At 48.4% G+C, this 23,655-nt stretch overlaps 1 protein-coding gene and 1 long non-coding RNA gene across 2 annotated transcripts; one reads left to right on the forward strand and one right to left on the reverse strand.

Moving 5' to 3' along the window:
- Positions 1 to 665: 665 nt before the first annotated feature.
- LOC117071609 lies at positions 666 to 3,112 on the reverse strand. Its single transcript, XR_004432381.1, has 3 exons — positions 2,977 to 3,112; positions 1,666 to 2,504; positions 666 to 1,009 (listed from the first exon to the last, which is right to left on the reverse strand). It is a non-coding gene; the product is annotated as an uncharacterized LOC117071609 (long non-coding RNA).
- LOC117071608 (cytochrome c oxidase subunit 7C, mitochondrial-like) lies at positions 1,009 to 1,623 on the forward strand. The gene has a single exon (XM_033191708.1). It carries the CDS (start codon positions 1,113 to 1,115, stop codon positions 1,302 to 1,304), a length of 192 nt encoding a protein of 63 aa, XP_033047599.1. The 5' UTR covers positions 1,009 to 1,112; the 3' UTR covers positions 1,305 to 1,623.
- Positions 3,113 to 23,655: the final 20,543 nt, after the last annotated feature.

Here is a 23,655-nt window from a genome sequence, read left to right on the forward strand (position 1 = left end):
GTTCCTGGCTCCAGTGGTTTCTGCTTCAAGTAAGCTGATCTTGGCTGTATTCACTCATCTCCCCAGATTTCAGAGTGGCAGTTTGCCCTGTGACTTTAATTCTCTGAAGAGAATTAAGAAACATTGTTGACTTTCAGTTTGTTCAACTTATTTCATGGTGTGAGGATGGGTGTGACAACTTCCAAGCTCTTTATACATCAGAGCTGAAACCAGAAGTACCCCCTGCTGGTGTTTTAACATATCTGCCAAAGGCCTGCCTCCCAGTCATGCCTCCCAGTCATGGGACAGAGGGACAGAAAGTGCAGGGGAAGCAAAGCCAGGAGGAGCCAAACCCATGATAGGTCCGTTCAGTAGACCTGTCTCACTGCCCTGCAAAAAGGAGGCCTAACCAGGGGAAACCAAGGCCCTAGGGTAGGAGCCACAAGCTTCATGCCCAAGACCTCTCAGACTCCCTGTTCCTCTGCCAGCCCTGGCCTCCTGGATCCCCCTCTAGGGCTTGAGTTGGGTTGCAGTGGAGGAGGAAGCATGGGGCACATGAGAGTGACTGAGGTTAAGCTGGCCAGGCAGACCCACGAAGCACTAGCTCCACCCCTCACTAACTGCAATACCTTGGCCTGGTCACTGCCCTTCTGGGGCCTCAGTCCCCATCTGTAAGATTATAAAATAACAGCACTATCCTGGTATAACTGTGGAAGGGAAGAAAGTGCCTGGCACTGAGCCGGGCATACCCCAGTGTCATACAAACACATTTCCTTCTTCCCCCTACAGGAGTCACCTCCAGTCCAGTATCCCTGCCTTTGCACTGCTTTCTCTGACTCCTCACAGGTCAGCACCACCTTCCTTTCATCCCACCCCAGCCCAAGGGTCACCCAGAGGAGGGAAAGACGGAAGGCTGACAGCAAGTGACGAATGTTCATGGCGTTATGTGCCAACCGCTCTTCTAAGCATGATGTATATATTTGCTTAGATATATGCACCGAAAAAAGGTATGATCTAGAAAATGTGTTACCTCAGAGCATGGGAACAAGGTCGTGAAAACAAGTTCTTGGTGAGATGCTGCCATTTCATCCGTCCTCGGTCTCTGCGCCTTTCGCAGAGCTTCCAGCAGCACTATGTTGGGTCAGAGCATCCGGAGGTTCACAACCTCTGTGGTCCGTAGGAGCCATTACGAGGAGGGCCCTGGGAAGAATTCGCCATTTTCAGTGGAAAACAAGTGGGCGTTACTAGTTGAGATGTGTTTATACTTTGGATCTGCATTTGCTGCACCCTTCCTTATAGTAAGACACCAACTGCTTAAATCATAAGGATGTTTCAGTTCATCCGTTTAACAGATATGAAGAGGATTTTAAGAGCTACAGCCTCTGGAAATGGATCAAACTCTAACTCATATGGCATACTAGATATGTTTGTCAATAAACTTATGACATGAATGCTTAATGCCTCTTTTTTGAAATAGGGAATGTAATAATTGGCCATTTGCGTACTTTATTAATTTGGGTAACATTCCAGTATTACTCTGTGATTTAGCTTATTTAATGGTGTTAAACTGAGGTTATATTAAATTTTTGATTCCCAGGTCAGGATTTTGTTGGTAATATATACAATAAAAGGGAAATACAAATCGGAAAAAAAAAAAAAAAAGAAAAAGAAAAGAAAACGTGTTACCTCTGTATTACAGAAAAGGAAAACCAAGGTGCAGAGAAGTTTAGCAACTTCCAGGATCACAGTCAGTAAGTGGCAGAGCCTGGGTTAGAACCCAGAGCCCACAGTCTAGGAAAAGAAATAAAGGAAGTGAAGATCCTCTACCTTAGGAAGTGGCGACTCAGAAGGGTGAGAGCCTCCCACTCACTGTACTAGTTTGGCTGTGGGGTTTTAAGAACTGGAGGCTTCCTCCAGGGACCTCAAGTTCCAGGGTTAACCGAGGGGATGCTTGTGCCAGTGAGGGAGCCAGAGACCCCATGGAGCTGGACTGAGCATGGCGCAGATCCCAGATCCCCGTGATCCTGTAGTGGGAAGGGGTTGGGGATCTGCCCGTGTGCCTCACCCAGGACTTCTTGAACTTGAATGTGCTCACAAATCCCTGGGGATCTTATTAACGAGTAGATTCAGATTCAGCAAGTCTTGAGTAGGGTCCACGATTCTGCATTTCTGATAGGCTCCCAGGCATTGTTGCTGCTGGGCCAGGGATCCCATTTGGAGAAGCAGTTTTCTATGGGACCCTGAATCCCTCTCAGGCCTCACTTCCTTCAGGCCTCTTCTTGCTTCTCTCACTCCACTTGCCTGATTCTCCAGTTCTGGAGTGAGGGTTCTCCCCACTGCTCCACCTCTTAGGCGTCAGGACAGCTTCTGAAGGGCATTTTAAGACAAGTTACCCAGGGAATGGCCAGCCAGCTACCATACTAGTTAGCCGGCACGGGCCAATCTATGAGTTGGGCCTAGCATCATCCATCACTTCTGAGATCCCAGAACTGTGGCTTCTGGTGAAAAAGCAGCATTTATATCACCTGTAAAATGGAGAAGTTATCATAGAACCTGACCTCAATGGGTTGGCTTGAGGATTAAATGAGTTAGTATACACAAAGCAGTGAGCTCAGTACCCGGCACACAGTGAGCACTACTTAAGCCTTAGATCTCACTTTGCTGAATGACTTTTTAGCAGATGTGGGTTTGATATTGGCCCACAGATTATTGCATGCAGTGGTCCTCAAACTTCAGCATGCATCAGAATTGCCTGGAGGGCTTGTTAATCACAGATCCCTGGGCTGCACCCCAAGGTTTCCGATGTAGTAGGTGTGTAGTGGGGAGCCGAGGATCTGCACTTCTCTCAAGTTCCCAGGTGCTGCTCAGGCTGCTGGTCCAGGGACCAACTTTGAGAACCTCCGATCTAGGAGCAACACCTGTCCCTGCCCCACAAGGAGCCTGAAGGCCAGAGCTGGCAGTGCTAGGCCAGGTCACACCCAGAGTTAGAAGCCTTACCAGCCAGGTATCCTGGGCTCCAAGGACACCAGAGAGGGGCTTGTCTGAGGCCCAAGGCCCCTCCGCAGGCCTCTCCTGCAGGCCTGCTGCCTCCTTCCTGGCCCAGTGCCCTGGCCCTCGGAAGGCCCCTCCGCCCAGCTTTGTTTGCATTCCTGGAGCCTGCGTCAGCCTGGGCAGCGGGCGTGTCTATGCGGGCTGGCCTGGTGCAGCTCTGATGGCTGGCCCTGCACTCCAGGCCTCCTGGGCTGGGGCCGCAGTGGCCACGCAGGGCTCACTTAGCAGGCCAGTGACTCATGCTTCCTCCCAGATTCCGGGAAATGCCTTCCTGCTGCTGCTGCTGCTTTTTTCTTGTTTAATGAGAAGTTCTCTGCAGACTCCCATGGCAACCTCAGGATGGGGAGGCAGGGGGAGGAGGAGGCCAAATCTGTTCCCAAGAGGGGCCCCAAGAATTCCCATCTCTCTCACACACGCACACACGCTCCCACCCTATTGCCAGCCCCGGCCTGAGTCCCCAACCCACCATGGTGCTTTGGTCCAGGAGGGCCAGCCCCAGAAATGCTTGCTTTTATTAAAAAGGAATGGCCTCACAAAGGCACAACTGTAGGAAAGGTTGTAATTTGCCCAAATAAAACTTAATTTGATCCATGAAATAGCTGTGGTTTATTGTGTAATAGATGTGCTATGTGTTTCAATTTAATAGAAGCCAATATAATAGAGGGCCAGTGGGGGCCTCCAGAGGCCCACCCCTTCCCCTACTCACAGTAGGGCCACACAGCCCGCTCCATTGTTGGGACCCTCCACCAGGAGAGGACGGAGAAGGGCTGGCCATAGACCTCTGGCCCAGACCACGGAGACTCATGGGAGAGACAGCTCAGGGACAGAACAAGTAAGAGTGCTTGAAGAGGAAAAAAAAGGAAAGAAATGAAAACCACCCTTTTTCCAAAGCAAAGGCTGCGGGTGCGTGAGTCTGAGGAGGGGGCCGTGGGGGCTGAGTCACTTTCCTGTCCACTGCTGGAACAGGAGGGCCTCTGCTAGGGGCTGTGGGAGAAAGAAGGCTGAATCTGTCACTTAGAGTATGTTGAGGGGATCCCTTTGAAGAAGCCTTCAGGGACAGTTCCTGGGACAATGGGCAGCTGCTTCAGCCCGCAGAGCCTGTGTGTGCTGCCTGTGCTCAGACTCAGAGCGAAGGTAATAGAAGCCGGGGGTAGGAGAAAGACAGGAATGGGGCTTAGCTGGGTCTGGTGAGGCTCCCAGAGATGGTCCCATCCAGCATCCCCTGCCCCCCACCACCCTGGTGGTCCAGACTGAGGCCCAGAGAGGATAAGTGAGTTGCACAAGCTCAGCTGGTCCTCATTCCATAAATTCTTAGTATACACTGGTGCTAGATCAGGATGGGGGTAGGGTGGGATGCCAGGCTGGTTTTACAGGACCCACCCCCAAGAGTGCTGAGCAACTGACAGAGAGCAGCAGGGGAAGGGAAAGCAGGTATTGCTCTAAGCACGTCGTGTGCATCATCTCATTTAATCCTCATGACAACCCAGTATGGTAGGGATTGGTGGCCCCATTTTTCAGCTGAGGAGATTGAGGCCAGGGCGGTGGCTTGTCCAAAAATCACAGTTACCCCTCAACCCCCTGCTGCCTCTTGTGAGCGGAGACAGTATCCACCCCATCCTCCTGTCCTTCTGGGTTCTGGGACTCTGATCCCTACTTCCAGGTTATTCCTCATTCATTCTTCCCATTGGGTGCTTTTCTTTAAAAAGGCCTTTATCTGGCTCATTGTAACCTTGGACAAACTTCTGGGCCTCGGTTTTCTGATTCATAAAATGAGAACCGTATGCATCTCACAAAGGCTATTCTAAAGGTTAAATGAGATGCCACATGAAAAGCACCATAGCCAGGGCCTGGCATCTAGTGGGTACTCACAGGTACTCATTAAATCCATCTATTTCTAATAACCCCCATTGAGAATACCGTATGCTAGGTAAGTTCTGGACATTAATAAGGGAGGGAGAATAACTGGGATTTGAATTTCAACTCTGCCATTTACTCACATGGTATTGGAACAGGTTCTCATCTTACCTTTCTGAGTCTCAGTTTCATCATCTGTAAAATGGGTATAACATTGCCCATCACAGGGATGATGGGACAATTAAATGAGATAATGGATGGCACATAAAAGGTGTTCAATAAACAATAGTTGTTATTTCATCATTATTGTTATTGCTTCCTAAATGCTTTTCAGTGGGCTGGCCTCCAGTGTATATGACCAACATGTCTAGTGTGATGCTTCCCCCTTAATCTTGGTCATGTCGGCTCCTTTCACGAGAATTTTCAGTGTGTCTGTGAGCTGGAGTTTCTGCCCTGAGGCTGAGAGAACGCTCTGTGTCCTGTCTGCCCCAGAAAGAAATCACACATGAATTCAATGACTGAAGGAACGGAAGGCAGTTACCCTGGAAGCATTTGCAGGACACAGTCTTCTCTTTTGTTCTTCCAAGGAAATGCCACCGCACTGCCAAACCCACTGTTGGGTTGAGAAGGGCGGGTTTGTGGGGCAACAAGAGGGGGGGATCTTAGTCAGGGACAGCAACAGGAAGCCTTCTCTGAAAGCCAAATGAGAGATGAGATGCCCCCATCCCCTCACAAGGACCCTGGGGTGCTCCGCTCCTCCCCTGCTGCCTTGCCAAATCCCACCAGTGCCCACTGGACCACAGGGAGGCCAGGAGGCCCAGTTAGAAAGCTGTGTAACGGCTTGTTCATCAAAAGTTGCCCCACGGGGCTTGTGTGACATTGCAGCCCTTGAAGACCGTGATTCACCCAAGGTCACAGCACATTTGTGTGCGTGTGTGCGTGTGCGTGTGTGTGTGTGTGTGTGTCTGCTACTTCCATATGTCGTGTGATCTTCCTTCATCTCAGTACCTTACAGGGGTGCTGCGGGGATCAAGGGAGGCAGTCATGTGTGGAAGTCCACTATTAAATGATACAAATGTGAGGATTTATGTATTTATTTATCTATTAGACGGAGTCTCGCTCTGTCGCCCACGCTGGAGTGCAGTGATGCGGTCTCGGCTCACTGTGACCTCTGCCTTCCAGGTTCAAGCGATTCTCCTGCCTCGGTCTCCCAAGTAGCTGGGACTACAGGCACGTGCCACCATGTCCGACTAATTTTTTGTATTTTTAGTAGAGATGGGGCTTCACCGCGTTAGCCAGTATGGTCTAGATCTCCTGACCTCATGATCTGCCTGCCTCGGCCTCCCAAAGTGCTGGGATTACAGGCATGAGTCACCTCACCTGGCCTGAGGATTTATTTATTGTCTTTTAATAGAGTCAAACTTCAACTAAGCAGAGCACCGGCAGCCAGAGATGTTTAATTGAGATTTAATGGCAAATCCTTTTTGTTCAACATTTATTGTGGAGAAACCTTTTATAATTATAATTCATAATGAAGTTTAATAGAATGAAAATGATATATGATCCATGTAGAAAATTTTTAAAATGTGGGAAACTATAAAAGAAAAAGATTGCAAAAATCATTCCTAACTTCATATATGCATGCATTTATATCATTAATATTATTATTATAAATGTGCATGCATATATACACCATTTCATTCTGCTAGGGGCTGAATTCAGTGCTTACTACATTATCTATGTATATATGTATAAATGAAGTAATCACATTACACATATGTATGTTTATCACCTGCTTTTTTTCCCATTCAGCATTATTTAATGATAAGTTTTCTATATAATAAAAAATACTCTAAAACGTGATACTTTTCTTTATAACAATAATACATGTGTATGGTAAGGTAACCAGTCCAGAAAAACAGAAAGTAGAAAGAAAAAATCCAGTTGTATCTCCATCTCCCCCCGCCATTCCCCAAATGCAAGTGCCATTAACAATGAAGCACAATTTTTAAAAGCTGTATAATATTTTGACACATAGATGTGCCATCATTTCTGTAATTTCCTATTATGGGACATTTAGACTGCTTCAGAATTTTTTCCGTTATAGAAAAATGAATATTTCTCAGGAAAGATCCCCAGAGGCAGCACTGCTGGAACAAAGGGTACAAACATTTTTAAGGCTTTTGATCCAGATTGAGAAACTGATTTCCTGAAAGCAGCTGCCATTATAGCCTCATCCGCATGGAAGGAGAACATGCTTTTCGCCCATCTCATTTTATCTCAGCCCCACTGAGCATGACTTTAAAAAAAATACTTTGACCAAAGTGATCAGTGAAAAACAACATCTCCCTCTTGTAATGGAATCTTTTGTTTTCTACTGAGATTAAGCATTTTTCCATATACTTAGCCACTGAAATTTTCCCTCTTGATTTCCTTTTTACATCCATTGCCCGTTTTTTCTCATTCTGGGTTTCAGACTCTTTTTCTTTTTGATTTGTAAGTGCTCTTTACATATTTCTTTTTATTTTTATTCTATTTATGATGTGTTTTGATGTATAGAAGTTTCCAATTTTAAGTATTCAAATATACGCATCTTTTCCTTTATAATTCCTTCCATTACTGCTGTGCTTAGAGAAGCCCTTCCCATCCAGAGATCAAAATCACGAACATTTTATGTTAGTTATTTTATGATTTCATTGTTTTCACATTTTGCAGTCTCATCCATCTGGAATTTATTCTGCTCTGTAGTGTGGGGTGAACATGGAGCTATTTGCTCCCCACCCCACCTCCCTCCACCATCTCCTCGGTTTCCCCTGCTCCACTTCTTAAGCAAATCTCCCTTTCCAGGGGAGTTCTGTGCAATGCAGCAGCTCCAGGCACTGTGCCATCACCATCTGAAGACCCCTCAGTCCTCCAACATCACCTACATTTGCCCACCATGTGCCATGGTCCTCGCCTCCTCCTGGGGACACAGACCCCAATACAACACAGTTGCCACTCTCAGGCAGCTCCCAGGCTAGGGAGACGGTAGTTCTGTAAACAGACAGTCACAATAGCATGTGCCAAAGGCTGGAACAAGGACAGGTGTCTGGGGGCTGTGCGAGCCCTCGGAGAGGACTCAAGGTCTACCTGTGCCAGGTGAGGAGAGAGCTGTTAGGGGATGCATCCCTGAGGAAGGGACAGGTAAGCAGGAGCATTGAGAAGCAAAATAGCAAAAGACTCCAAAACACACAACCAACAGGTAGCTCCAGGGGATCACAGTGGCTGGGCCTGAGTGGGAGGAGACAATTGTCACTATATGCCATTTGGTCCACATGCATGTATCTCCTAATAAAAACATTAAATGTTCACAAGAATCACCATTTTAAACGAACAGAAAAGAATTTCCTTTCCGCAGTTCACCAGTGGAGTGGGTGAAGGGCCTTCTAGGAAGAACAGAAGCAAAGGCTTGGGGTCACAAACCGGGAAGGCATGACAGCTCAGCCTAGGGAGGGTGAGAAGCTGCAGACTAGGAAGGGCCTTCTATTCGCCGGGAAGAGCTCAGGCTTCGACGGGCAGCCATGGAAGGCTTTGCAAGAGCATTGACTTGGCTAAGGCTGAATTTTAGGAGGATCCATCTTTCTAAAATTGGCTGCATCATAGAAAGAGGAACAAAAGTCACCCTGGGGTAAGCAGAGGGACCCAGGATGAAACAGCTATGGTGATGTCACAGAGAGATGATCATATACTCAGAGCCATAGTGGTCTGGGGCTGCCTCTTCCAGCCCAGAAGAAGGTGAACATGTGAACACCTGGCGTTTAGTCACTTTGGGATCCCACCATGGGGGAGGATTCTGGGTCTGCTCTGCCGAGGCCCCAGCCTCAGTGTGTTTGGCTTCTTTGGGCATGAGAGTTAGGGGGCTAGAAAAGCTGAGGAGCCCCAAAACAACTAGTCTCTGTAGCAAGAAAGATCTCAGTCCAAACCCTGACTCTGTCTCTTATTTCTTGTGAGAAATTACTGAGATCCTGCCATCCTCATTTTTCTATATCTGCACAACAGGACAAAGGGGTTAGTGTGAGTACCCAGTGGTAACTATCCCATTAGAGAATGTATGTAAGATTCCATGTGCATGGGCTTCCATTATGTTATATGTAAAGTACAATACCACTGCTCTAAACAGGAGGAGTGCTTTAAAAGGAGAGTCTAGGCCAGGCACGGTGGCTCACGCCTGTGATCCCAGCACTTTGGGAGGCCGAGGTGGGTGGATCACCCGAGGTCAGGAGTTTGAGACTAGCTTGGTCAACATGGCAAAACCCTGTCTCTACTAAAAATATAAAAAAATTAGCTGGACGTGGTGATGCCACCTGTAATCCAGCTACTCAGGAGGCTGAAGCACGAGAATCACTTGAACCCAGGAGGCGGAGGTTGCAGTGAGCCAAGGTCGCACCACTGCACTCCAGCCTGGGCAACAAGAGCGAAACTTCGTCTAAAAAAAAAAAAAGGAGAGTCTAGAAGATGCACTGCTTAACTCAAAGCCATATCTGGGATTTCAGGCACAAGAAGGCAGCTCATGAGAAAACCCTGGCCCAGACTCTGATTAGCCCTTTCCACTCTGCTCTGTCCATCCCAGGCCCTCTGGCAAGCCTTTCATTCTCTCCTGGGCCATGTCTCAGACCACAACACTGTCCACATCAGTACTTCCCATTTTCCAAAGCACTTTCCTGCTCTTGAGCACATTTTTTCCTCACCACAAGACCTAAGCATGTCTTAGACCCATTTCACAGATGAGGCAACGGAGATTCCCCTACGAGTAGGGGGCATTAGGGAGCCCATTGGCTGCTCTGTGCCCCGACCCCTACCCCCAGCCTTCTAAGCCTCTCCAGGCTTAGATCTGGTGGTATCCGGAACCAAGAGACATGAAATGCTACAGGCCAGGGTCTGTGGGGCACGTGAAAGAATGCCAACACTTTGGATAAGGGAAAAAACTACTGAGGCCAAATTTAGGGGGCACTGGAACTGAAGTCAGGCAGACCTGGTCACAACCCAGTGCCAACACTTGGCCATGTGACCTTAAGCAATCGCTTGACTTCTCTGATCTTTTGCTTCTCCCCTGCAAAGCAGGCACTATCCCACTGAAACTGAAGCATTACTGTGAGCATAAAACAAGAGGCCTGATGGTGCAAGAGTTATCTCTTACCTGTGTAACAAATTATGTGTCTTTGAAGAGACTGCCTAAGGGCAGTCAGTCCAATCTGTCCTGTTTGTCTACACCACCAGTCAGGTACCATTCATCATTCCATGAAATGATGCATGCCCTGCCGCCTTCCAAGGCGTCTGTCGAACAATGTGTGTGGGGCGGGGCAGACATCCATATGTGCTGACAGGTGTTTTGCATGGGAGGTGCAGGAGCTGGGCTATCTCATGCTATTTCCTTTAACTTCTTAGTTTTTCAGTAAGGTTAAGGGAAATGGCAACCAGATAATGGTTAGAGCCGTCTGGTGCAGGATGATCAACCCAGCAGTTATTAAATTTAAGGCACTTGCAACAGTTTGGGAGAGCTGCACCAGGACATCTTCCATTGTGAGAAAGCCTCCTGAAATCTAAAGTGTCCACCCTTTCCCAGGTGCTGGGGTGTTGCTTTTCTTCCACTAACCCAAAAGCAGTGTGTTCCATTGCAGTAGCTGTAACTTCACCTTTTTTCCGATTGTGCCTTACTTGTATCCAGACTTTTCTTCCAGAAGGGTCAGGTACAAGAGCAACAGGATATTTTTATAAAATTTAAACAGAATTCAGTTTGAATCCCCAAGAGACCAGCATGGGCAACATGGCAAAACCCCATCTCTACAAAAATACAAAAATTAGCCGGGTGTAGTGGTACGTGTGTGTGGTCCCAGTTACTCGGGAGGGAGGAGGTAGGAGGATCGCTTGAGCCTGGGAAGTCAAGGCTGCAGTGAACCTCTTGGCCAAACTATCAACTGTAGGTTGTATCGACGAGGCTGGCCATTCAGGAGAAGTAAGAAGTATAAGACCCAGGAATTGTTAGAGCAGAATCTCAAATTTTCAAAATTGATTTTTTTTTTTTTTTTTTTTGAACCAAGGTTCTCACCTTGGTGCCAGGCTGGAATGCAGGGGTGTAATCTTAGCTGACGGCAGCCTCAACCTCCCAGGCTCTCCTGAGTAGCTGGAAACATAGGCAAGTACCATCATGCCCGGCTAATTTTTGTATTTTTGTAGAGATGGAGTTTTGCTATGTTGCCCAGGCTGATCTCAAACTCCCGTGCTCAAGCGATCCACCCACCTTGGCCTCCCAAAATGCTGGTGTTGCAGGCATGAGCCACCATGCCCAGTCTCAGAATTGGTCTTTATAAACCCCCCACCTCTTTCATCCTGGTCATTACCCAGAAAGTGGCCAAGAGTAAATGATCTCTTTCTGGACAGCCAGAATCAATGACCAAACTGCCTTATTCAGGTGTGTAGACTAGGAGATGGTGAGACAGAGTTGGAAACCTCTACCCAAATTTTGAGGAGGTTGTTCCAACACTCAGCAGTATTGGATGCCGGTGGATGGCAGGAAGCATGGAAGGTCATCGAATACCTTGATGGTCAGCCCATTGTTGGGTGCTTTCTGCAATCAAACGTACTCTCTTTTTTTTTTTTTTTTTTGAGATGGAGTTTCGCTCTTGTTGCCCAGGCTAGAGTGCAATGGCACAATCTCGGCTCACTGCAACCTCTGCCTTCTGGGTTCAAGCGATTCTCCTGCCTCAGCCTCCCAAGTAGCTGGGATTACAGGTGCCTGCCACCACAGTCAGCTAATTTTTGTATTTTTAGTAGCGACGGGGTTTCACCATGTTGGTCAGGCTGGTCTTGAACTCTCGACCTTAAGCAATCCGCCTGCCTCAGCCTCCCAAAATGCTGGGATTACAGGCGTGAGCCACCATGCCCAGCCCAAATGCATTCTTATCAAGCTATAAATTGTCCAGAAAACTGAAGACAAGACAGATAAGTTTCAAGGATCACAAAGTTGCAGCTGGAATTGGCCAGTGAGATTGCAACAGCAATGCCAGAACCTGAAAACGTGTCAAGAGAAGTGAGGCAGCCAACAATAGCTACCAGATGGGGTCCAAGGTTCAAGGTAGTCAATCCGCTATAAGCAGACAGAGGCCATGCCCACCGAAAGACATCCAGGTCAGCTTTTGGCAGGAGTCACGAGTCTGGCAGGCAACGGTAGAAGCATGGAGTCCTTTACTTAGTGTATCTCTATGAGGTAGAGGTATTGACAGGTCTGATAGGATGACAGGTCTAGGCAGCAATGGGGGCAGTCTGAGCAGAGCCAGCTTGCCAGTCAGTCTCATCAGAGAACAGGCCCTTATGATGGGCATCTACAGGAGTGACCCAGGTAATTCAATCAGCAGCCTCAAATGTTTCCAGTTGGTGACCCCAAAGAGGGATGTCTTTAATCTGCCAGTCTGTAGTTTTCCAAGTGGCAGATCAAACAACCAAGCCATGGGCTACATCCAAGAGTCAGTAAAAATATCACAAGCTTCATCAAAGGGAGTTGGCCTGAGTTGTGAAAACAGCATGAATTTCTGCTCATTTCTGGTTCCACAGAGCTGACACTGAGGTTGGACAGCCATAGCAGCCTGGTGGACACCGTTGGGTTTTGGCTCAGTTGAACCATCAGTGAACCAGGTCAAGTCATTTGGGGGATCCTCTGTGGATCAAGGTCCACACTGAGCCAGCAGCTTTGCTTCAGATGGTATAGGGTGGGATCAAGTTTCCCCACAGGGATGTAAAACTGAGATGCTGCTGGGGCCAGGTGAACCGTTCCCATTGGATGAATAGAACTTGGCCTTTCCCACCTTGTTAGTCACTGAATCTGAGTTGACCCACCCCAAATGGGAATATCAGACCATGCAGTCACAAGGCCCCTGTTTGGTTAGGTGCTCAATTTCACTAAGCCCGGTAGCAAGCTAACAGACAATTTATAAAGGAGTATAAACCATATAAAGTTTCTCCCTTTAGCCAGAAGCTTTGATCAGCAAAATCACCTGTCACATTTTGTTCTTATAGCTCAAAGGGGTCATCAGGATTGTGGGGCCCCAAAGGTATCAGCATTTCTCTGTGTATGAACTTTCCCCATTGAGAGAATCTCAATGACCCTTATGGGACAGGGAAGCACGAGCATCATATCGCCAATTCCTGCCAGCCATTTAGATGTAGAAGCCACAATAGCAGTATATTGACGTGGCCCAAAGTATCATGTTAGTTTCCCTTCCCCTCAGTGAACCTACTCAAGTACATTAGCTGAATCCAGGCTCCCCTCCCACCATGGGTAGGATGTTGATTTGGCTGCCTGTCTCCCACAAACCCATAAAGATTTCAGTTCTTCTCCTCTCTAAAGCTCCTCGGGGTGCTTGAATGAGAGCAACTTTAGCCCCCTTGGGAACAAGAAGACTTTAGCCCCATCCCAATCTTTTTCTTTCTTTTTTTTTTTTTTTTTCAGGCGGAGTCTCACTGTGTCGCCAGGCTGGAGTGCAGTGGCTTGATCTCAGCTTACTGCAACCTCTGCCTCCCAGGTTCAAGCAATTCTTCTGCCTCAGCCTCCTGAGTAGCTGGGACTACAGGCACGCGCCACCACACCCAGCTAATTTATGTATTTTTAGCAGAGACAGGGTTTCACCGTGTTGGCCAGGATGGTCTTGATCTCTTGACCTCGTAATCCACCCACCTCAGCTTCCCAAAGTGCTGGGATTACAGGTGTGAGCCACCACGCCCGGCCCCACCCCAATCATCTTACTCCTTAGATCAGTTGAGGTTGTGGTAGCAGAGGAGGGAGCAATCAGAGGTGTTCGAAGGGAGAGAGTGCTTTGGTGCCAGTAAGCAAGGTGCATTCACTTTCGGCTTCAACCAGCATGGTGGTTGCTTATGGCCCAGCTAAGCCCTATATTGGGACATTCTAATGTTAGTGTATTAGGACATTCTTGCATTGCTTTAAAGAAATACCTGAATGTCTAAGACCAGGTAATTTATGAGAAAAGATGTTTAATTGGCTCATGGTTCTGCAGGCTGGACAGGAAAACATGGGGCCCACACCTGCCTCTGGGGAGGCCTCAGGAAGCTTTCACTCATGGCAGAAGACAAAGTGGGAGCAAACCCGTCACATGGTGAAAGCAGGAGGAAAGAGTAAGGGAGAGGTGCCACACACTTTTAAACAACCAGGTCTCACCACTCTCACAAAGACAGCACCAAGCCATGAGGGATCCGCCACCACGATCCAAACACCTCCCACCAGGCCGCATCTCCAGGACTAGAGATTACAATTCAACATGAGATTTGGGCAGGGACAAATATCCAAACTATCTTACAGTCATCGTTGTTGGCACCTCTAGCTTAGTTTTAGTGATACCTTGACTCAGCGGCTGTAGCCACATTACTTTCTGACTGGGGCCACGGGATTTATGCCCATAGACTAAGTTGGGCCTGACCTGCAGACAGTGCAGCAACTTGTTAAAGGAGATCACCTGAATCCAGGGCATGTGCTGCCCCAGATGTAAGATCTTTCAACTTCTTATGTGGTTTCAACATAACGACTAGGAGAGTTTTCCAGGGTGGTGGGTTGATAGCAAAAATTTATCTAGATTTCTTTGGCTCAATTTCTCATTCTCTAATGGGTCACCATTGGTATTGCAAACCCAACATGAAGGATTAAGAGCCCTAATACCAGCCGGCCGTGGTGGCTCATGCCTGTAATCCTAGCACTTTGGGAGGCCGAGGCTAGCGGATCACCTGAGGTCAGGAGTTTGAGACCAGCCTGGCCAACATGGTGAAACCCCATCTCTACTAAAAATACAGAAATTAGCTGGGCGTGGTGGCGTATGCCTGTAATTCCAGCTACTCGGGAGGCTGAGGAATAGCTTGAACCCTCGAGGCAGAGGTTGCAGTGAGCCGAGATCGCGCCACTGCACTCCAGCCTGGGTGACAGAGCGAGACTCTGTCTCAAAAAACAAACAAACAAACAAACAAAAACCCTAATGCCCACCAATTCTTCATCTCTGGTTTCCTCTAGGAGTTTGTTTGTTTCAGAGAAATCTCCCCAAGCAGGCCAAAACTCCCGTATATTCCCTTAGAGCAGCCAGGGCCCATGGTAAAAACAATAACAACAACAACAACAAATAAATAACAAAAAAACTGAGACCTATTGCTGTCATCTCCAAACGGATGGCATCTCCAGTTGTCATGTTAGAGGGCAGGAGGGGCTGAGTGCTGTCCTTCTTCCTTCATAAGCATCATGTGCTCATCTCCGCATCTCCCAAGTGAACCTGCCTAAGTTGTAACAACCTTTCTGGTTTCTGCCCACAGTAGGAGTGAGTTTGCCTCCCTTCACTCTCTGTGTATGTGGCCATCTCTGTAATTGCTATCTGAAAGGCAGTGCCACCTTCTGCCCACCCAGGACAAAGCTTAGTGCTTCCTTGTTTCAGTGGCGGGGGGGCAGGGATTGAGGCTGGCGATTAGATTGGTGAGGAAGCCCAGAGAAGAGTTAACAACCACCAAGGCACTGTTTTGGCAGCTGTCTTTGAACCTACTTCCCAGTACTCAGCCTGCAACCACCTCTCCAATTCCTTCTCATTAACAAGCATTAAAAATAAAATAGTGGGCCACTTATTGCCCATGTGACCATACAATTTGATTAGTATGTTTGGTGCTGATTTCCATGGACTTCCCTCAAATTGCATGAATTGGTTTGTGAGACCCTCATCTTTCCTCTTCAAGAAAGCTATTTCTCTGTCAGCACCCCATCCTGATCATCAAAACTGTCAAGAACTGTGAAGAATCTGAGATTTTATCCATTTTTTAAATAAGATAAGAAGTTAGCTTGTCACTGTTTCATGAAAGACATGAGAAGGCACAAGACTCCTGGGTCAGAGACAAAGGACTTCTTTCTGTTCCTCATGACACAGAATGAGCATCATCATAGTTTCCCTTGTGATGCCAAGAGAGACAGGTGATACCTGCACACTCAGTGGAGGTGCCTTACAGGAGAGGAACCCTGGACCTAGGGAACCCAAATCTTTTATAATGGGCAGTAAAGATGCCTGCCCATTGCATCAAAGGGAGACACTGTATCTTCTAATGCCTGTGGCTATCATATATCCTTTAAAAGATGGTCCAGAACAAAGGCCATCAGTGCTTCTGCTTGCAATATTTGCAGAGAGACCCATGGAGAATTGTCTCTAAATGCGATATGCTTTCTCATTTGATTCCTACATGGTAGAGCATATCATCCCCATTTTACATATGATTAAACCAAGGCTCGGGGGAAACATGAAATGCCTAAATTCACACAAACTGGAAAATGATGGAGCCAGGATTCAAACCTGTGTCCACTTTCACTTCTCTCTGAAGCTGGCCCCTCCATCATCATCAGCAGCTCAGGCATAAGGCTTGATGGAGAAGGTAGAGAAATCTCTCTGTCCAAGGATGGTTTTCACTGGCTTTGTGGACTTCAGGTACCTAGTGTCTCCTCTTTCCCCAACAACGGAAAATTCAAGAACAAACTTACCTCAAAGGCCTTTGGTTTCTCCTGGTCACTTGGGAGCCCACCCCCAAGGCTTAGAAACTGTCACAGAAGATGTGGGATGACATCTCCTGCTTCCTCTGGGTCTGGGCCAGCCCTCACCTAGCAGAGCACCCAGGCTCAGACTCGGACAGAACAAAGTTTCCCAGACATATGGATTGACAATTCCTCAATTTAAAAATCTGCGTGGCTCAAGTCTTTTCTGCAAGCTATGTCAAGGACACCTCTCATCACGGCCAGGGTACAGCAGGGATCCTAGGTGTGGGCCCAGATGGTGCCAAGGGGCCCTAGGAGCTAGACCTCAGAGCCCCTGGGCCCTAGAGTGAAGAAGGTTCAGGAGCCACCAGGACAGACCCAGTGCCATTCAGCTTTTTGGGGGACCTGATGTGGCTTTTGACATTCGTTGATGTTATATTTGGGGCAGCACAAAGCAGAGAATTCTTAAAGGGTCCAAATAGTTGTCACCAGGGCCAGGAATGGCAAACATCCTTGCCCCATCGGTAGAGAAGGAAAGGAAATAAAGGACGGGAGCAGTCAGCAATTCCAAAAGATCAGCTTCTAATACACACACTGTACTTGGAAAACACCAAAATGCTGCCCGTTTTAGGCAGCTTAAGGAACTTGGCCAACATTGAATGGCCTATTTTGGAAGATATTTTTTTTCCTTCTCTGCAAAGACTCATGAATAGTTGTATTTCTGTTAAAATGTTAACGAAAATGCATCTTGGACTGTGCGAATACATGCAGTGGTGTTTATGTGCGTGTTTTCCTAGGCATTCCAAAAACTCCATTTTGTTCATTGCTCAATGATGAGAAATAGAAAGCAAAACTATTTTGAAAATAAACATTTCCAATTTGCTGGTTCAAGCAGAACTGACCCAAAAAACTGGCAACCGACATAATATTTTATGTATTTAATTTTTTTTAATCATAGAGACAGAGTCTCACTATGTGGCCCAGGCTGGACTCAAACTCCTAGGCTCAAGTGATCCTCCCACCTCAGCCTCCTAAGTAGCTGGGACTATAGGCGCACATCACCATGCCTGGCCCAAACATGATTATTTTAAAAATTCAACAAATACTAAATGTCACTCACGATAGGCCAGGCCCTGCTTAACTACTTCACAAATATTAACTCATTTAATTTAATTTCCCTAACTACCGTATTATTATGCCCATTTTACCAGATGAGAAAACTGAGGCTCAGAGACTATAAGTATCATGCCTAAAGTCACTTAGCTCGAGGAAGAGCTGGGCCTGGAGCCCCAGAAGTTGGCTGCAAAGCCTGTGTGCTCAGCAGCTGTGGAAAGTCAAGTTCAGAAGTGCTGCCACCAGCAGGGGTGTGGGGGTAGGAACATCAGCTCTGGAAGGAGAGATCTGAGTGTGAGATCCAGCTCTGATACTTACCAGCTGTGTGACCTTGGCAAATTTGTTTAACTTCTCTGAGACTCATCTATAAAATGGGATAAGGATTACATGACATGATATAAACATAACAAGTACATAACAAGCCCCTCAGTAAATGATTACTGCTATTATTATCTCTAAGCAAAGTAAGAGTTCTGTTACTAGCAATCGTCCCAGCTCCTCTCTGCAGGTTCAACGTGAAAGTCCGCCGTATCTGCCTCTCTTGGAGCATAAGACTTTTGGGTGAGGGGCAGGAGTTCTCTTGAGCCCCTGAATTCCCCCAGAAGCCATCTGGCTCAGACTTTTCATTTGAAGGGCAGTTGAGGCCTGGGAAGAGGGGGATCTCTCCCAGCGTCACTTACCCAGGTCTCCCATGGTACCCCAGAGAGCCCAAGGAGGTCAAGTTGAAAACCATCTCTCCTCTGCTCAGACCATGGACTCCTAGTCTCAGGCTCAGAAATCCTGGACACTTTATCCACATTCCACTAGCCCCATTGATAGTTGTTTTAAAAATGGTTAGAGAGGGCCGAGCACGATGGTTCATGCCCGTGAACCCAGCACTTTGGGAGGCCAAGACAGGCGGATCTTCTGAGGTCAGGAGTTTGAAACCAGCCTGACCAACATGGAGAAACCCTGTCTCTACCAAAAATACAAAATTAGCTGGGAGTAGTGGTGCATGCCTGTAATCCCAGCTACTTGGGAGGCTGAGGCAGGAGAATCTCTTGAACCTGGGAGGCAGAGGTTGCAGTGAGCCGAGATCGCACCATTGCACTCCAGCCTGGGCAACAAGAGCAAAACTCTGTCTCAAAATAAATAAATAAATAAAAAGGTTAGAGAGGCTACCAGGCTGTTTCAGTCTGTGTCGCTAGTGATGATCAGCCTAGCCTGAACACCGCCTCCCCAACTCCTCAACAGCCTCCTCCAAACCCCCAAATGGGTCAGGATGACACACACCCCCCTCTAGGTTCTCAGGGCTGCTGGAAGTCAGCAAGGGCTCAAAATCCCAGGATGAAGGATTTAAAAACCTTGTCTTCATTTGCCTTTCATTAAAAAGCATAAGGAATGCAACAATGACAGTGTGCTTAACGCCACAGGACTGTGCACTTAAAAATTGTTAAAACGACAAATTTTATGGTATGTATACTTTACCACAGTAAAATGTAAAAAACACAGGGAAGATAGAAAAAGTTCTGAAGATGGATGGAGGTGAGACTGCACAATGATATAAATGTATTTAATGCTGCCAAACTGTTCACTTAAAAATGGTTAAAACGGGAAATTTTATGATATATATGTATACATACATATATATATATACTTCACCACAATTAAAACAAAATGAAACATATGATCTACACCCCAACTCTTCTTACCTCTCAACTGCTTTGCTCAGGCCAATGCTGGCTTCCCAGAAGCCTTTGCTGCATTGCTGAGGCTGGCTCTGGAAGGAGCTTCAAGTCATGTATTGGCCTCCCTCTGCTACTGCCTTGCTGTGTGACCCTAGTTAGCGCCCTGCTCTCTCTGGGCCTCAGTTCAGGGATAGCCATGGCACTAGACGCACTCTGAGGCCTTTCCCAGTTCAGATGTTCCCTAAGTCTGTGGTTCTAATTCATCCAATGGATGCCCCCCCACCCCGCTCACCTCCCACCACAAACCAAGAATTCTTTTTTTTCTCCTGTACTTTAACAGATGCAAACAGGAATTCTTGCCATCACACTCTCAAGAGGGTAGAATAAGGCTGCAGGCCATGAACCCCCAGAGCCTGGGCCTGAGGGTGGGGGAGGAGTGAGTGATCTTAGGGGCCTGTAGGGAGAAGCCAGCTGGGGGTTGTCATGGAGACACGTGACGCTAATAAACATACCCCCCTCTACATGCCTGCTTGGCCCTTTAGAGTTTATATAACTCGCCCACATCCACTACCTCCATGGTCTTTTCATTCCACAAACATCCAGGAGTCCATCCTTTGTATCCGCCACTAGGCTGGCCCGTGGCCATGGGAGCCAGTGGGATATGAGACATCTCTGGCTCTCAGGAGTCTCCAGGGGAAGAAAGAGTAGACACCGGTGTGGTCAGAGCCTGGATGGGGTAGGCTGGCAGATGATTGAGAGGAGGGGACAACTTGGGCAAAGGCCTGGAAGACACAGAGAGAAGTCTGGAGTGCGGTGTTTGAAGGGGGTTGTCTGGGGTTGAGATGGGGCAGAACCACATTCCATCAGTGCGTCACAGGCCACTCTCAGAGGCAGGTCTACATCCTCTGAGGGTACAGGGAGTCATCCTGGCACTTGGAGGAGGAGTGGGTCAGATGTGGATGCAGACCATCCCTGCGGGTGGAGGATGGATTGGTGGTGGCCGGAGAGGGGCAGCAGCTGTCAGGGGAGGGATGTGACTGTGGATCATTGACTCTACTCCCCAACTGAGGAAACAGGAGTTCACACAGGTCAGGTGACTGCCCAAGGCCACCAGCAGGTTCAGGGATCTGGATCTGAGTCCTCACACTTGAGGAGTCCCCACACCAAAGCTTTACTCACCTCCCTGAGCTGCCTTCCAGGCCTCCAAGTCATACCTGTGAACACCTGATGAGTGGTTAATACAGGCCAGGTCTGAGTGCCTGACAGGCACGAGTTCATCTAATCCTCCCAACAACTCTAGGAGGTAGATACTCTCATATTAGTACTCCTCACTTCTACAGATGAGGAAACTGAGACAGAGAACTCAAGTAACTTGCCCAAGGTCACACAGCTGCTAAGTGGCAGGGTCAGGATTAAAACAAGGCAGCTGCAGCCACAGGCGGTTGGGGCTTTTATGTCCCTTGCAATGTGTGGGATGGGAGTTTGCAGGAGGGGACAGATGGGCAGGAAGTGGACTATGGAAGTGTGGAGCACCAGGAAGTCCCCAGAGATGAATAATGTGTGTGCATGCTGTGTGACCTCAGGCCACTCGCAACCCCTCTGTTGGCCTCAGGTTTTCTCATCTGAGACAAGAACCCAAAATCTTCAGGTTCTCTTCTCTCTCCCTATCTGTTCCTCTCATTTCTTAGGTCAACCCCTCCATTCCTACCCTCAACGTACACACCCAGAGACTAAGGCAGGAGAGGTGCTGGAGATCGGAGTGGGGTATGGAATGGAGGGGAGAGGAGAATGTGGGGACTAACCCTTACGCAAAAACCTAGTCAATTGCAAGAATACCTCTGGGGCATCACCTTGGATTTAGGGGGCAGTAAGTCCTACCAATCTTGTCTCCCAGGACCTGCAGGGACCGGGCTCCCCCCAGCACTCTGCAGAGACCCAGGACTTGTTTAGAAAGTGTCTCCATTGGAGCCTGAGTCACCAGATCCCTGGGTGGTCTAGGGGAAACCACAAAGTTACTGCCAAGCAACAAGACTAGGAGAGGAGGGAGAACGGCAGGTCCTGCCACCGCTGAACTCAGCAGCTAGGCCAACTCCCAGAACTCAATTTCCCCTTTTGTAAACGGAAGGGTTGGAACTGGACTCTCAGACCCCTGAGAAGGTGGCCACAGGGCCTCTCCTGACACTTGAGGCCATCCGAGGACCTCAGGGAAGTCCTCAGCTTCAGAACAGGAGATAGCTTCAAGATTGAGATCTCTGGATCCCCAGAATTCAGTCTTTCAGGCATGCATATTGTCCCCCAAGAGACAAGCCCACTCCAGCAAAGCCAATCACAACCAGGGCATGGGGAGAGCTCCAGACTGTCATCTGAGACAGGGCCTTGTTCCTTCCTCCAGAGAGCTTGGACAAATGATCATTAATGTAAGCATCGGCTTCTTTATCTGCAAGGACTCCCAGGGAGTGAGTGAGTGTCACTAGTCATTGCTCCAAGCACATCCTCACAGAGCAGCCTGCTATGAGTCTGCAGAGTTCAGACAGAAGGGCCAAGGCCTGAGCAGTGCAGGGAAACAGAATGGGTAGGGAGGCATGGGGACTTCCACGTTCAGTTCGGGCCTCGAGTTTGCAATGGGAAGGGGTGTAGGAGTTTGGGTTGGCAGCAGAACCAGGAGAGTTTTCCTTGAAGGCCAGGGTGGGGCCAGTGAGGCTTAGCTCTAAGAAGCAAATGTCAGCCAGGCACGGTGGCTCATGCCTGTAATCCCAGCACTCTGGGAGGCAGAGGCGGGCGGATCACCTGAGGTCAGGAGTTTGAGACCAGCCTGGTTAACATGGTGAAACCCCGTCTCTACTAAAAATACAAAAATTAGCCGGGCGTGGTGGTGGGCACCTGTAATCCCAGCTACTCGGCAGGCTGAGGCAGAATCATTGCTTGAACCTGGGAGGCGGAGGTTGCAGTGAGCCAAGATCACACCACTGCACTCCAGCCTGGGCGACAGTGTGAATCTGTCTCAAAAAAAAAAAGTCATCTGCCTGGCTGGTCGCCCTCTGAGAACCTGGGAGACAGGGAGAGGATGTCAACTTTCTATGTGCATGCAATAGTCCCCAGGGTAGGGGGCAGGAAACCTGGGTCACACTCCAGCATTCCTTGACTATAGGCTTGAGATGAGCACCTCCCTGCTCCAGGCCTATTTCTTCACCAATAAAATGGGGCTGTCAACCCGTGATGATGGCAGATTATAATGATCACTTCCACATCCAGGCATTGGAGGGTGACTGGCTGCTTCCTCTAATGGCAAGAAGCCCCTCTCAGGAGACTGGCATTGGTGGGCACCAGGCTCAAGGGGCACCAGGATGGGTTCAGGGCTCAGAGGACCCTGCAATGATCCTTAAGCTGCCCAGATCTGCTCATCTCCCTGGCCCACTGAGAAGCAGCCCACCGTCCCCCCTGCCCCCTGAAGATCACCCCAGCTCCTCATCTTGGTGTTTGAGGGCCGCCCAGCCCTTTCCAGCCCTGGCCCTGTGTGAATAATGGCAGCTGTGTCCTGGTGACAGACCAGGTACTCTGTGGCGTGCTTCACTCTACCAATTCGTACCTACTTCTGAGGTAGGGGTAGTCTTATTCCCATCTTACAGATGGGAACACCAAAGCATGTTAAGAGTTATTAAGTCACTGAAGTCACTCTGAGTGGCAGAACTGGGATTTGAACTCGGGCAGCCTGGCTCCAGAGCACGAGTGTCTGGAAACTCCCCTCCTGCTTCCTGGTCTCTGCCATCCCCAAACTCTTTGCTCCTGCACTCTCTGCCACCCTTAGCCTGCCAGCTTCCCACTCATTTGTCCTGTGAGGACCAGAGGTCAAGGCACTGAGCCTCCTAGGAGGCCTCCTGATTCCTCCTTCTCGGCACTCCCATGGAAGTGGTTGCTTATTCCTTTTGGATGTGCACCCACAAACTGCCTGTGAGCCTGTGGTGCCTCCTGTCCTGCTCCCACACCAAGAGCCCTCTGAATACTCCAGTGTGACAGCCATCTCTGCTGAGTGTCTTCAGGTCAGGGCCTCAGTGCAGAGCACCCTGGCGTGAACAGCTGTGGTCAGCCCAGAAGCACTGGTATGCCTCGGTATGGGGACAGAATTACAGGGGTGGGGACAGTCTATTCGTAAGTAACTTTGGGAAACAAAGTTAAACGGTTTTTCTTCTTGGAGGATGTGGTGGCCATGATTCCTGTCTCCTGGTATTCATGTCCTTGTGTAGTCCCTCCCACATTGTAACAGAGATGGTTTGTATGACAAATAAGTATGGCAGAAGTGATGGTCTGTCACTTCTGAGATCTAGTTACAGAAGACAGCAGCTTAGGTTGGGCATGGTGGCTCACATCTATAACCACAACACTTTATGGGCCGAAGTGGGAGGATCATTTGAGCTCAGGATTTCAAGACCAGCCTAGGCAACATGGTGAAATTCCATCTCTACC

The sequence above is a fragment of the Trachypithecus francoisi genome, unplaced genomic scaffold (assembly GCF_009764315.1).
Source record: "Trachypithecus francoisi isolate TF-2019V2 unplaced genomic scaffold, Tfra_2.0 Lachesis_group3, whole genome shotgun sequence".
In the NCBI taxonomy this organism is placed as follows: Eukaryota; Metazoa; Chordata; class Mammalia; order Primates; family Cercopithecidae; genus Trachypithecus; species Trachypithecus francoisi.